The sequence below is a fragment of the Pristiophorus japonicus genome, chromosome 30 (genome assembly GCF_044704955.1).
Source record: "Pristiophorus japonicus isolate sPriJap1 chromosome 30, sPriJap1.hap1, whole genome shotgun sequence".
In the NCBI taxonomy this organism is placed as follows: Eukaryota; Metazoa; Chordata; class Chondrichthyes; family Pristiophoridae; genus Pristiophorus; species Pristiophorus japonicus.
The window spans coordinates 8411100-8423583 of record NC_092006.1 but is presented as its reverse complement, the minus strand read 5'-3'; the positions used below and the strand labels follow the sequence as shown (position 1 = coordinate 8423583).

Below are 12484 nucleotides of genomic sequence, written 5' to 3'. Positions count from 1 at the left end.
GCTTGTCTGCTGCTGGATATCACCCGCTAATCGGCCAGGAATAACGGTTGTGTCTCCCTTATCTCTCCCCAGTGCGTCAGCAGAGAAGGCGATGAGGACAACCTTGAGAACGAAGGATGGGATTGGAGCGTAACAGCGAGTGTAGTCTTTTGAGCGGGGGCTGGGGTTCCTGCTGCAGATTGGACAGCGCTTGTTGCGACGAGCGCAATCCGTTACATTCTGCCACATAACCAGTTGCTTTATAGATCTCTAGAAGTCGCACAAAACGTGGCTCTGCCCCTCTTCCTTTGCTAGACCGATTTGTGGCGGGGGGAAGCATAAACAATGTACATAAAATAAATCCAGAATTTATGTCCCGTGGTTTCTGTGCGATTTACGAAACTGAAATGTACCTGCAATTTCTATATTCCCCTTTACATCCTCCCACAGTCCCAAAACGCCAATGGAGTACTTGATCATTTATTGGAGTGTAGTCACTGCTGTACTGTGGGTAAACGCAGCAGCTCAATTTGCGCACAGCAAGCTCCCACACATCGCAACGGGACCAACTGGAGGTTGTATCTTTGACGACACAGCTGGCAGTTCCTCCGAGGGTCGCTCTCTCTTGCCTCCGAGGCAGATGGTCATGGGTTTGAGTCTCCGCTCCAGAGACTTGAGTCCGCCGTTGTCCCCCCGAGGTCGAGGAAGACTTGCTCCCACCAGTTCTCGGGTGACTGACGAGACTGATGCAGGAGCCACAGTCCCCTGTCACAGGTGGGACAGACAGCGGTTGAGGGAAGGGGAGGGTGGGACTGGTTTGCCGCACGCTCCTTCCGCTGCCTGCGCTTGGTTTCTGCACGCTCTCGGCGACGAGACTCGAGGTGCTCAGCGCCCTCCCGGATGCACTTCCTCCACTTAGGGCGGACTGGTCTTTGGGCCCAGGGACTCCCAGGTGTCGGTGGGGATGTTGCACTTTATCAGGGAGGCTTTGAGGGTGGTCCCTTGTAACGTTTCCTCTGCTCACCTTTGGTTCGTTTGCCGTGAAGGAGTTCCGAGTAGAGCGCTTGCTTTGGGAGTCTCGTGTCTGGGGGCGTGCGGACAATGTGGCCCTGCCCAGCGGAGCTGGTCGAGTGTGGTCAGTGCTTCGAAGCATTGAGCCCATAATCTAGGCTGACAATCCCAGCACCAGTACTGACGGAGCGCCGCACTATCGGAGGGGCGGTACTGAGGGAGCGCCACACTGTCGGAGGGGCAGTACTGAGGGAGCGCCGCACTGTCGGAGGGGCGGTACTGAGGGAGTGCCGTACTGTCGGAGGGGCGGTACTGAGGGAGTGCCGCATTGTCGGAGGGGCGGTACTGAGGGAGCGCCGCACTGTCGGAGGGGCGGTACTGAGGGAGCGCCGCACTGTCGGAGGGGCAGTACAGAGGGAGCGCCGCACTGTCGGAGGGGCAGTACTGAGGGAGCGCCGCACTGTCGGAGGAGCCGTCTTTCGGACGAGACATTAAACCGAGGCCCCGTCTGCCCTCTCGAGTGGATGTAAAAGATCCCGGGGCCACTATTGGAAGAAGAGCAGGGGGAGTTCTCCCCGGTGTCCTGGGGCCAATATTTATCCCTCGACCAACATCACTAAAACAGATGATCCGGGTCATTATCACATTGCTGTGTGTGGGAGCTTGCTGTGCGCAAATTGAGCTGCCGCGTATCCCACAATACAACAGTGACCGCACTCCAAAAGTACTTCATTGGCTGTAAAGCGCTTTGGGACGCCCTGAGGTTGCGCACGGCGCTATATAAATGCAAGCAAGTCCTTCCTTCCTGGCGATTCGGCTGAAACGTGTGTGCGGACGTGATGTGACGAGTGGCGTGGGCTTGGCCGTGACGTCTCCTGTGGCTGAATAGCAGGTGCGCACTGAGGACAAGGGAGCCAAGGGCGGCTGGTGACTGAGCAACGCACAGAAGAGAAGATGAACGAGACGAAGGATGAATTATCTTTGCCTCCCGCTTTTTGTGTGTGCGTGGTTAGCAAAGGGACTGTATAATCCTGCAGCTTGTCCGAAATCTTAGCTCCAATAGCACCGTTAATTCGGGATCACTAACGTGAAGCCAAGCGGGAGAGTAATTCGCTGTGTTACACAATATGTACCCGCAAGAACTTTGAAAATACACTGCACCGTGTGGGAACAAGCATCTTGCTGGGAATGAGCAGGAGACAGCGAAATCTATAGGGATGTTCCAGAATGGGAAGGGGTTTGGTCCAATCTGTATCTAACCCCGTGCTGTGCCTGCCTGGGAGTGTTTGATGGGACAGTGTAGAGGGAGCTTTACTCTGTATCTAACCCCGTGCTGCACCTGCCCTGGGAGTGTTTGATGGGACAGTGTAGAGGGAGCTTTACTCTGTATCTAACCCCCTGTACCTGCCCTGGGAGTGTTTGATGGGGACAGTGTAGAGGGAGCTTTACTCTGTATCTAACCCCGTGCTGTACCTGCCCTGGGAGTGTTTGATGGGGACAGTGTAGAGGGAGCTTTACTCTGTATCTAACCCGTGCTGTACCTGCCCTGGGAGTGTTTGATGGGGACAGTGTAGAAGGAGCTTTACTCTATATCTAACCCCGTGCTGTATCTGCCCTGGGAGTGTTTGATGGGACAGTGTAGAGGGAGCTTTACTCTGCACCTAACCCCGTGCTGTACCTGTCCTGGGAGTGTTTGATGGGACAGTGCAGAGGGAGCTTTACTCTGTATCTAACCCCGTGCTGTACCTGCCCTGGGAGTGTTTGATGGGACAGTGTAGAGGGAGCTTTACTCTGTATCTAACCCCGTGCTGTACCTGCCCTGGGAGTGTTTGATGGACAGTGTAGAGGGAGATTTACTCTGTATCTAACCCCGTGCTGTACCTGCCCTGGGAGTGTTTGATGGGACAGTGCAGAGGGAGCTTTACTCTGTATCTAACCTCCTGTACCCGCCCTGGGAGTGTTTGATGGGACAGTGTAGAGGGAAGCTTTAATCTGTATCTAACCCATGCTGTACCTGCCCTGGGAATGTTTGATGGGACAGTGCAGAGGGAGCTTTACTCTGTATCTAACCCCGTGCTGTACCCGCCCTGGGAGTGTTTGATGGGGACAGTGTAGAGGGAGCTTTACTCTGTATCTAACCCCGTGCTGTACCTGCCCTGGGAGTGTTTGATGGGGACAGTGTAGAGGGAGCTTTACTCTGTATCTAACCCCCTGTACCTGCCCTGGGAGTGTTTGATGGGGACAGTGTAGAGGGAGCTTTACTCTGTATCTAACCCCCTGTACCTGCCCTGGGAGTGTTTGATGGGGACAGTGTAGAGGGAGCTTTACTCTGTATCTAACCCCGTGCTGTACCTGCCCTGCGAGTGTTTGATGGGGACAGTGTAGAGGGAGCTTTACTCTGTATCTAACCCGTGCTGTACCTGCCCTGGGAGTGTTTGATGGGGACAGTGCAGAGGGAGCTTTACTCTGTATCTAACCCCGTGCTGTACCTGCCCTGGGAGTGTTTGATGGGGACAGTGCAGAGGGAGCTTTACTCTGTATCTAACCCCCTCTACCTGCCCTGGGAGTGTTTGATGGGGACAGTGCAGAGGGAGCTTTACTCTGTATCTAACCCCCTGTACCTGCCCTGGGAGTGTTTGATGGGACAGTGTAGAGGGAGCTTTACTCTGTATCTAACCCCGTGCTGTACCTGCCCTGGGAGTGTTTGATGGGACAGTGTAGAGGGAGCTTTCCTCTGTATCTAACCCCCTGTACCTGCCCTGGGAGTGCTTGATGGACAGTGTAGAGGGAGCTTTACTCTGTATCTAACCCCGTGCTGTACCTGCCCTGGGAGTGTTTGATGGGACAGTGTAGAGGGAGCTTTACTCTGTATCTAACCCCGTGTTGTACCTGCCCTGGGAGTGTTTGATGGGACAGTGTAGAGGGAGCTTTACTCTGTATCTAACCCGTGCTGTACCTGCCCTAGGAGTGTTTGATGGGGACAGTGTAGAGGGAGCTTTACTCTGTATCTAACCCCCTGTACCTGCCCTGGGAGTGTTTGATGGGACAGTGTAGAGGGAGCTTTACTCTGTATCTAACCCCGTGCTGTACCTGCCCTGGGAGTGTTTGATGGGGACAGTGTAGAGGGAGCTTTACTCTGTATCTAACCCGTGCTGTACCTGCCCTAGGAGTGTTTGATGGGGACAGTGTAGAGGGAGCTTTACTCTGTATCTAACCCCGTGCTGTACCTGCCCTGGGAGTGTTTGATGGGACAGTGGAGAGAGCTTTACTCTGTATCTAACCCCGTGCTGTACCTGCCCTGGGAGTGTTTGATGGGACAGTGTAGAGGGAGCTTTACTCTGTATCTAACCCCCTGTACCTGCCCTGGGAGTGTTTGATGGGACAGTGTAGAGGGAGCTTTACTCTGCATCTAACCCCGTGCTGTACCTGTCCTGGGAGTGTTTGATGGACAGTGTAGAGGGAGCTTTACTCTGCATCTAACCCCGTGCTGTACCTGCCCTGGGAGTGTGTGATGGGACAGTGTAGAGGGAGCTTTACTCTGTATCTAACCCCCTGTACCTGCCCTGGGAGTGTTTGATGGGACAGTGTAGAGGGAGCTTTACTCTGTATCTAACCCCGTGCTGTACCTGCCCTGGGAGTGTTTGATGGGACAGTGTAGAGGGAGCTTTACTCTGTATCTAACCCCGTGCTGTACCCGCCCTGGGAGTGTTTGATGGGACAGTGTAGAGGGAGCTTTACTCTGTATCTAACCCCCTGTACCTGCCCTGGGAGTGTTTGATGGGACAGTGTAGAGGGAGCTTTACTCTGTATCTAACCCTGTGCTGTACCTGCCCTGGGACTGTTTGATGGGACAGTGTAGAGGGAGCTTTACTCTGTATCTAACCCCCTGTACCTGCCCTGGGACTGTTTGATGGGACAGTGTCGAGGGAACTTTACTCTGTCTCTAAACGGCAGTTGTGCGAGCTCAGCAGTCTGGCCTCGGAATCGAAAGCTTGCAGTTTTGCAGCTCGGCGCTCCGGCTTAGACAAGAGCCTTCCGCTTGCCTAATCGGGTGATGTAACAGATCCCTCGGTGCTATTAATAGATGAGCAGGAAGTTCTCCCAGCATCCGAGCCCAAATTCCTCTCTTGAGCAGCAGACCAACGCACCATTCGTTCCATCTCGTGGCTGCAGTGCGAGACCGATCTCCGTGCCCTGAATCACGTCGCGATGCGCTATAAAAGCGGGTTGCTATTCTCCCCCTTCAGCCTGTGCGCTCAAACTAGGAATGCACAACTTGCATAGCACCTTTAAAATGACCCCAAGGTGCTCCACTGGAGCGATTAACAGCCAAGATTTGACCCCGAGCCACATAAGGAGATATTTGGGACAGGCGACCAAAAGCTGGGTCAAAGAGGTCGGTTTTAAGGAGCGTCTTGAAGGAGAGGCGGCGAGGTTTAGGGAGGGAGTTCCAGAGCTTGGGGCCCAGGCAGCTGAAGGCACGGCCACCGATGGTGGAGCATGGAAATCAAAATAAGACACGGGCATGTTTGTAGTCAGCTGCCTCTTGGAGTTCGAAGATTGAAAGACTTGCATTTCTATAGCGCCTTTCATGACCACCGGACGTCCCCCAAGCGCTTTACAGCCAATGAAGTACTTTTGGAGTGTGACCATTGTTGTATTGTGGGAAACGCGGCAGCTCAATTTGCGCACAGCAAGCTCCCACACACAGCGATGTGATAATGACCCGGATCATCTGTTTAAGTGATGTTGGTTGAGGGATAAATATTGGCCCCAGGTCACCGGGGAGAACTCCCCCTGCTCTTCTTCCAAGAGTGGCCGTGGGATCTTTTACATCCACCCGAGAGGGCAGACGGGGCCTCGGTTTAATGTCTCATCTGAAACATAGCACCTCCAACAGAGCAGTGCTCCCTCAGTACTGCCCCTCCGACAGCGCAGTGCGGCACTCCCTCAGTACTGCCCCTCCGACAGCGCAGTGCGGCGCTCCCTCAGTACTGCCCCTCCGACAGCGCAGTGCTCCCTCAGTACTGCCCCTCCGACAGCGCAGTACTCCCTCAGCACCGCCCCTCCGACAGCGCAGTGCGGCGCTCCCTCAGTACTGCCCCTCCGACAGCGCAGTGCTCCCTCAGCACCGCCCCTCCGACAGCGCAGTGCGGCGCTCCCTCAGTACCGCCCCTCCGACAGTGCAGTGCGGCGCTCCCTCAGTACTGCCCCTCCGACAGCGCAGTGCTCCCTCAGCACCGCCCCTCCGACAGTGCAGTGCGGCGCTCCCTCAGTACTGCCTCTCCGACAGCGCAGTGCGGCGCTCCCTCAGTACCGCCCCTCCAACAGTGCGGCGCTCCCTCAGTACTGCCCCTCCGACAGTGCGGCGCTCCCTCAGTACCGCCCCTCCAACAGTGCGGCGCTCCCTCAGTACTGCCCCTCCGACAGTACGGCGCTCCCTCAGTACCGCCCCTCCGACAGCGCAGTACGGCGCTCCCTCAGTACTGCCCCTCCGACAGCGCAGTGCGGCGCTCCCTCAGTACTGCCCCTCCGACAGCGCAGTGCGGCGCTCCCTCAGTACCGCCCCTCCGACAGCGCAGTGCGGCGCTCCCTCAGTACCGCCCCTCCGACAGCGCAGTGCGGCGCTCCCTCAGTACCGCCCCTCCGACAGCGCAGTACGGCGCTCCCTCAGTACTGCCCCTCCGACAGCGCAGTGCTGCGCTCCCTCAGTACTGCCCCTCCGACAGCGCAGTGCTGCGCTCCCTCAGTACTGCACTGGGAGTGTCAGCCTAGATTTATGTGCTCAAGTCCCTGGAGAGGGGACACAAACCGACGACCTTCTGACTGCGACGAGGGTGCTGCCCACTGAACCACAGCTGGCACATCCGAATTAGAAGCGAGGCCTCTCGTGGGACAGCGCCCTGGAGGCGGGGGTTACACAGCTGAGCAGGGATAGGTGGGGGAATAAAAGGACAGGGGGCCTTTTGTCTGCTGCCGCGTTTGGAATACCAGCCCCCCACAGATTGCTGAAGCAACAGGCATTCCGACCCTCTTGTGATGTGCTCAGCGGGGCCAACATTGAGCAGCTGTGTCCGCTCGGCTGGAAAGCCAGCCAGCCTCCGTCTCTCTCTCTCGCAGGAGGCTGAGTTTCAATGACATTGCCGGCGAGGCCACGATTTCCGCAGTTGCTCTCGCTGTCTCCTCTTCCATGCTGTCCGGGCGCCAGACTGTCCCGTCCTCTCACCCCGCTCCCTCTACACTGTCCCGTCACACACTCCCAGGGCAGATACAGGATAAAGCTCCCTCTACACTGTCCCATCACACACTCCCAGGGCAGGTACAGCACGGGGTTAGATACAGAGTAAAGCTCCCTCTACACTGTCCCATCAAACACTCCCAGGGCAGGTACAGCACGGGGTTAGATACAGAGTAAAGCTCCCTCTACACTGCCCCATCAAACACTCCCAGGGCAGGTACAGCACGGGGTTAGATACAGAGTAAAGCTCCCTCTACACTGTCCCATCAAACACTCCCAGGGCAGGTACAGGGGGTTAGATACAGAGTAAAGCTCCCTCTACACTGTCCCATCAAACACTCCCAGGGCAGGTACAGCATGGGGTTAGATACAGAGTAAAGCTCCCTCTACACTGTCCCATCAAACACTCCCAGGGCAGGTACAGGGGGTTAGATACAGAGTAAAGCTTCATCTGCACTGTCCCATCAAACACTCCCAGGGCAGGTACAGCACGGGGTTAGATACAGAGTAAAGCTCCCTCTACACTGTCCCATCAAACACTCCCAGGGCAGGTGCAGGGGGTTAGATACAGAGTAAAGCTTCCTCTGCACTGTCCCATCAAACACTCCCAGGGCAGGTACAGGGGGTTAGATACAGAGTAAAGCTCCCTCTGCACTGTCCCATCAAACACTCCCAGGGCAGGTACAGGGGGTTAGATACAGAGTAAAGCTCCCTCGACACTGTCCCATCAAACACTCCCAGGGCAGGTACAGGGGGTTAGATACAGAGTAAAGCTCCCTCTACAATGTCCCATCAAACACTCCCAGGGCAGGTACAGGGGTTAGATACAGAGTAAAGCTCCCTCTACACTGTCCCATCAAACACTCCCAGGGCAGGTACAGCACGGGGTTAGATACAGAGTAAAGCTCCCTCTACACTGTCCCATCACACACTCCCAGGGCAGGTACAGCATGGGGTTAGATACAGAGTAAAGCTCCCTCTACACTGTCCCATCAAACACTCCCAGGGCAGGTACAGCACGGGGTTAGATACAGAGTAAAGCTCCCTCTACACTGTCCCATCACACACTCCCAGGGCAGGTACAGCACGGGGTTAGATACAGAGTATCGTTGAATATACTCAGCGACTGAGCCTCCACAGCCCTCTGGGGCAGAGAATCCCAAAGATTCACCCCCCTCTGAGTGAAGAAATTCCTCCTCATCTCAGTCCTCAATGGCCGAGCCCTGATCCTGAGACTGTGTGACGACCAGACCTCAAGAACAGTCGAGGCTGAAAGAAAATCCACGGGGCCTTTTAAAAATGACGGTGTTGTTGCAAGTAAGGTCTGAAAGGGCACCACACTGACAGTCCTTGCACTTCTTGCCCTCCCTACATTGAGTTCCTTCCCGCCACAAGTCCCACGCGAGGTGTGTGGGCTCTCATGAAAACAAGGCTTGTTCCCTCCCTTCTCGCGGGAACCTGCACTATTCAACTGTGTGGGGGCGTCGCGGCCTATCCAAGATGAGGGGGGAGAGAGAGAGAGAGAGAGAGAGACAAGGTGGGGTCGATTTGAGCTAGGCTTTGCATCTCGGGACCCCCTCCCTGGCTGACCGAGGGCAACAACAATACCTTGCCTTTATATAGCGCCTTTAACATAGTGACACGTCCCACGGCCCTTCACAGCAGCGTTATAAGACAAAACAGATAAATTTGACCCCGAGCCCCATAAGGAGACATTAGGGACAGGTGACCAAAAGCTGGGTCAGAGAGGTCGGTTTTAAGGAGCGTCTTGAAGGAGGAGAGAGAGGCGGAGAGGTTTAGGGAGGGAGTTCCAGAGCCTGGGGCCCAGGCAGCTGAAGGCACGGCCACCGATGGTGGAGCGATTATAATCAGGGATGGTCAGGAGGGCAGAATTGGAGGAGTGCTGAGATCTCGGGGGGGTGGGTTGTGGGGCTGGAGGAGGTTACAGAGATAGGGAGGGGTGTAGGGGCTGGAGGGGGTTACAGAGATAGGGAGGGGTGTAGGGGCTGGAGGGGGTTACAGAGATAGGGAGGGGTGTAGGGGCCATGGAGGGATTTGTAAACAGGGATGAGAATTTTGAAATCGAGGCGTTGCTTAACCGGGAGCCAATGTAGGTCAGCGAGCACAGGGGGTGATGGGTAAGCGGGACTGGGTGCGAGTTAGGACATGGGGCAGTGAGCACAGGGGGTGATGGGTAAGCGGGACTCGGTGCGAGTTAGGACACGGGGGCAGTGAGCACAGGGGATGATGGGTGAGCGGGACTCGGTGCAAGTTAGGACACGGGGGCAGCGAGCACAGGGGGTGATGGGTGAGCGGGACTCGGTGCGAGTTAGGACACGGGGGCAGCGAGCACAGGGGGTGATGGGTGAGCGGGACTCGGTGCGAGTTAGGACACGGGGCAGCGAGCACAGGGGGTGATGGGTGAGCGGGACTGGGTGCGAGTTAGGACACGGGGGCAGCGAGCACAGGGGGTGATGGGTGAGCGGGACTGGGTGCGAGTTAGGACACGGGGGCAGCGAGCACAGGGGGTGATGGGTGAGCGGGACTCGGTGCGAGTTAGGACACGGGGCAGCGAGCACAGGGGGTGATGGGTGAGCGGGACTCGGTGCGAGTTAGGACACGGGGGCAGCCGAGTTTTGGATCAACCTGGAGTTTACGTGGGGTAGAATGTGGGAGGCCAGCCCGGAGCGCAGCGCGTTGGAATAGTCGAGTCTGGAGATAACGAGGGCGCGGAGGGAGTTGAGGCAGGGGGCGATGTTACGGAGGGGTCTGGTTATACTGTGGATATGTGGCCGGAAGCTGATTGCAGCATCAGATATGACACCCAGGTTGCGTTTTAATCGCCCGCCGATTACTTCCTCCCGTCCCCGAGGATTGAAAAATCCGCCTGCCTTTGCTGTCGTGAGCCCCTCCCACTGTCTGCAACAGCGTGGGCCCAGCGCAAGGCCGAGTCCTGCACCCTCCTTTGCCCCGCCCGCCCACGCCAGCTGTACCCACGCACTGCCCGCCCGGTAACTGGGCGAGTGCCTGGGACAGCAGAGTTCAGCCGATCCTGGGTCGCTGGTCACTGGGGTCGGGGCAGGATTAGTAACCCGAGAGTTTGGCATCTGCGACAGACCCTGCTCTCCTGGGATATAAATAATTTAAAGCCATGTTTGGCCACGGACTTCGGAGGGATCCAGAGTCTTATTTTGGTTTCTTCAAGACTGACAGAGACAGACACTGGCACGCGCGAGCGCGCTCACACACACACACACACACACACACACATACGCACACACTCGCACATGTATGCACACTCTCGTGCGCACGCACTCTTGCACGCATATACTCTCACGCACACACACGTGTACACACACGCACACACCCTCGTGCACGCATACATACTCTTCGCAGGCGTACACACTCACGCACACGTGTACACACACACACCCCCTCGTGCACGCATACATACTCTCGCAGGCGTACACACTCACGCACACGTGTACACACACACACCCTCGTGCACGCATACATACTCTCGCAGGCGTACACACACGCACACACACCCTCGTGCACGCATACATACTCTCGCAGGCGTACAAACTCACGCACACATGTACACACACACCCCCTCGTGCACGCATACATACTCTCGCAGGCGTACACACTCACGCACACATGTACGCACACACACACCCTCATGCACGCGCACACACACTCTCGCACGCGCACACACACACACTTGTGTACACAGCCTCGTGCACGTGCACACAATCACACTCTTGCGCACATACACTATCGCACGCAAGTGCACACAGGCTCGCGCACACTCTCACACACGCACACTCTCGCGCATACCCAAGGTTCCACGGACGCACCCACTTGCACACACTCTCGCGCACATTCTCGCATACGCACACACACACACACCATAGCACTCTCGAGCGTCCACAAAATGCCACAGCACACTCACTTGCTCACCGACCCGAAAGCAGGCGTGACGTTTAGGGGGCTGCGTTCACCCAGTAAAACATCGCTGGGCGATGTTGAGGCAACATCGGACAGCGAGCCGCCCGAGGTATTGGGACAGGTGACCAAACACTTGGCGAACACCGTCAGCTTGAAGCATACAACGACACAGGGACTCATGTCCGAATAAACACAGCTCTCTGAAAGCTTCCCTTTACTATTTCCACTTGATACAGTTGCTTTCCAAACACACCGCGACCCCTCCTCCCCCCAGGTCCCCCGGGCAGTGAGCAGACAACTTCCACCCCCTCAGTCGGGCATTGCTGTGCGCGCCCCTTGGGGAGGGGGGGTCTCATCCTATGTCTCGGGTCGGGGGGGGGGGGGGGGGGTTCAGTGCCCCCAGCGGGGCCAAGCCGTACGGTCCAGGAAGCCCCAGCTTTGCTCTGAGCGGAAACGACTCATCCCTCCTGGGGCAGGTTGAGAGAGAGCGAGAGAGAGAGAATGAGAAAGGGCGGGCGGGGAAGACAGAGGGGGGAAAGGGAGAGAGAGAGGGAGAGAGAGAGAGAGAGAGAGGGGGGAAAGAGAGAGAGGGGGGAAAGAGAGAGAGGGGGGGAAAGAGAGAGAGGGGGGGAAAGAGAGAGAGGGGGGGAAAGAGAGAGATGGGGGGAAAGAGAGAGAGAGGGGGGGAAAGAGAGAGAGGGGGGGAAAGAGAGAGAGAGGGGGGGAAAGAGAGAGAGGGGGGGAAAGAGAGAGGGGGGGGGAAGAGAGAGAGGGGGGGAAAGAGAGAGAGGGGGGAAAGAGAGAGAGGGGGGGAAAGAGAGAGAGGGGGGGAAAGAGAGAGAGGGGGGGAAAGAGAGAGAGGGGGGGAAAGAGAGAGAGGGGGGGAAAGAGAGAGAGGGGGGAAAGAGAGAGAGGGGAAAGAGAGAGAGGGGAAAGAGAGGGGGGGAAAGAGAGAGAGGGGGGGAAAGAGAGAGAGGGGGGGAAAGAGAGAGAGGGGGGGAAAGAGAGAGAGGGGGGGAAAGAGAGAGAGGGGGGGAAAGAGAGAGAGGGGGGGAAGAGAGAGAGGGGGGGAAAGAGAGAGAGGGGGGGAAAGAGAGAGAGGGGGGGAAAGAGAGAGAGGGGGGAAAGAGAGAGAGGGGGGGAAAGAGAGAGAGGGGGGGAAAGAGAGAGATGGGGGGAAAGAGAGAGAGGGGGGGAAGAGAGAGAGGGGGGGAAAGAGAGAGAGGGGGGGAAAGGAGAGAGGGGGGGAAAGAGAGAGAGGGGGGGAAGAGAGAGAGGGGGGGAAAGAGAGAGAGGGGGGAAAGA

At 56.9% G+C, this 12484-nt stretch overlaps 1 protein-coding gene across 1 annotated transcript in view; it reads left to right on the top strand.

Moving 5' to 3' along the window:
- The window catches only part of tmod4 (tropomodulin 4 (muscle)), a 30907-nt gene extending 30551 nt beyond the window's left edge, over positions 1–356 (top strand). The window contains exon 9 of the mRNA XM_070868631.1: positions 73–356. Within this exon, the coding sequence (XP_070724732.1) occupies positions 73–95 (23 nt within the window). The 3' untranslated portion in view covers positions 96–356. The remainder of the gene's footprint in view (positions 1–72) is intronic.
- The last annotated feature ends 12128 nt before the right edge of the window (positions 357–12484 follow it).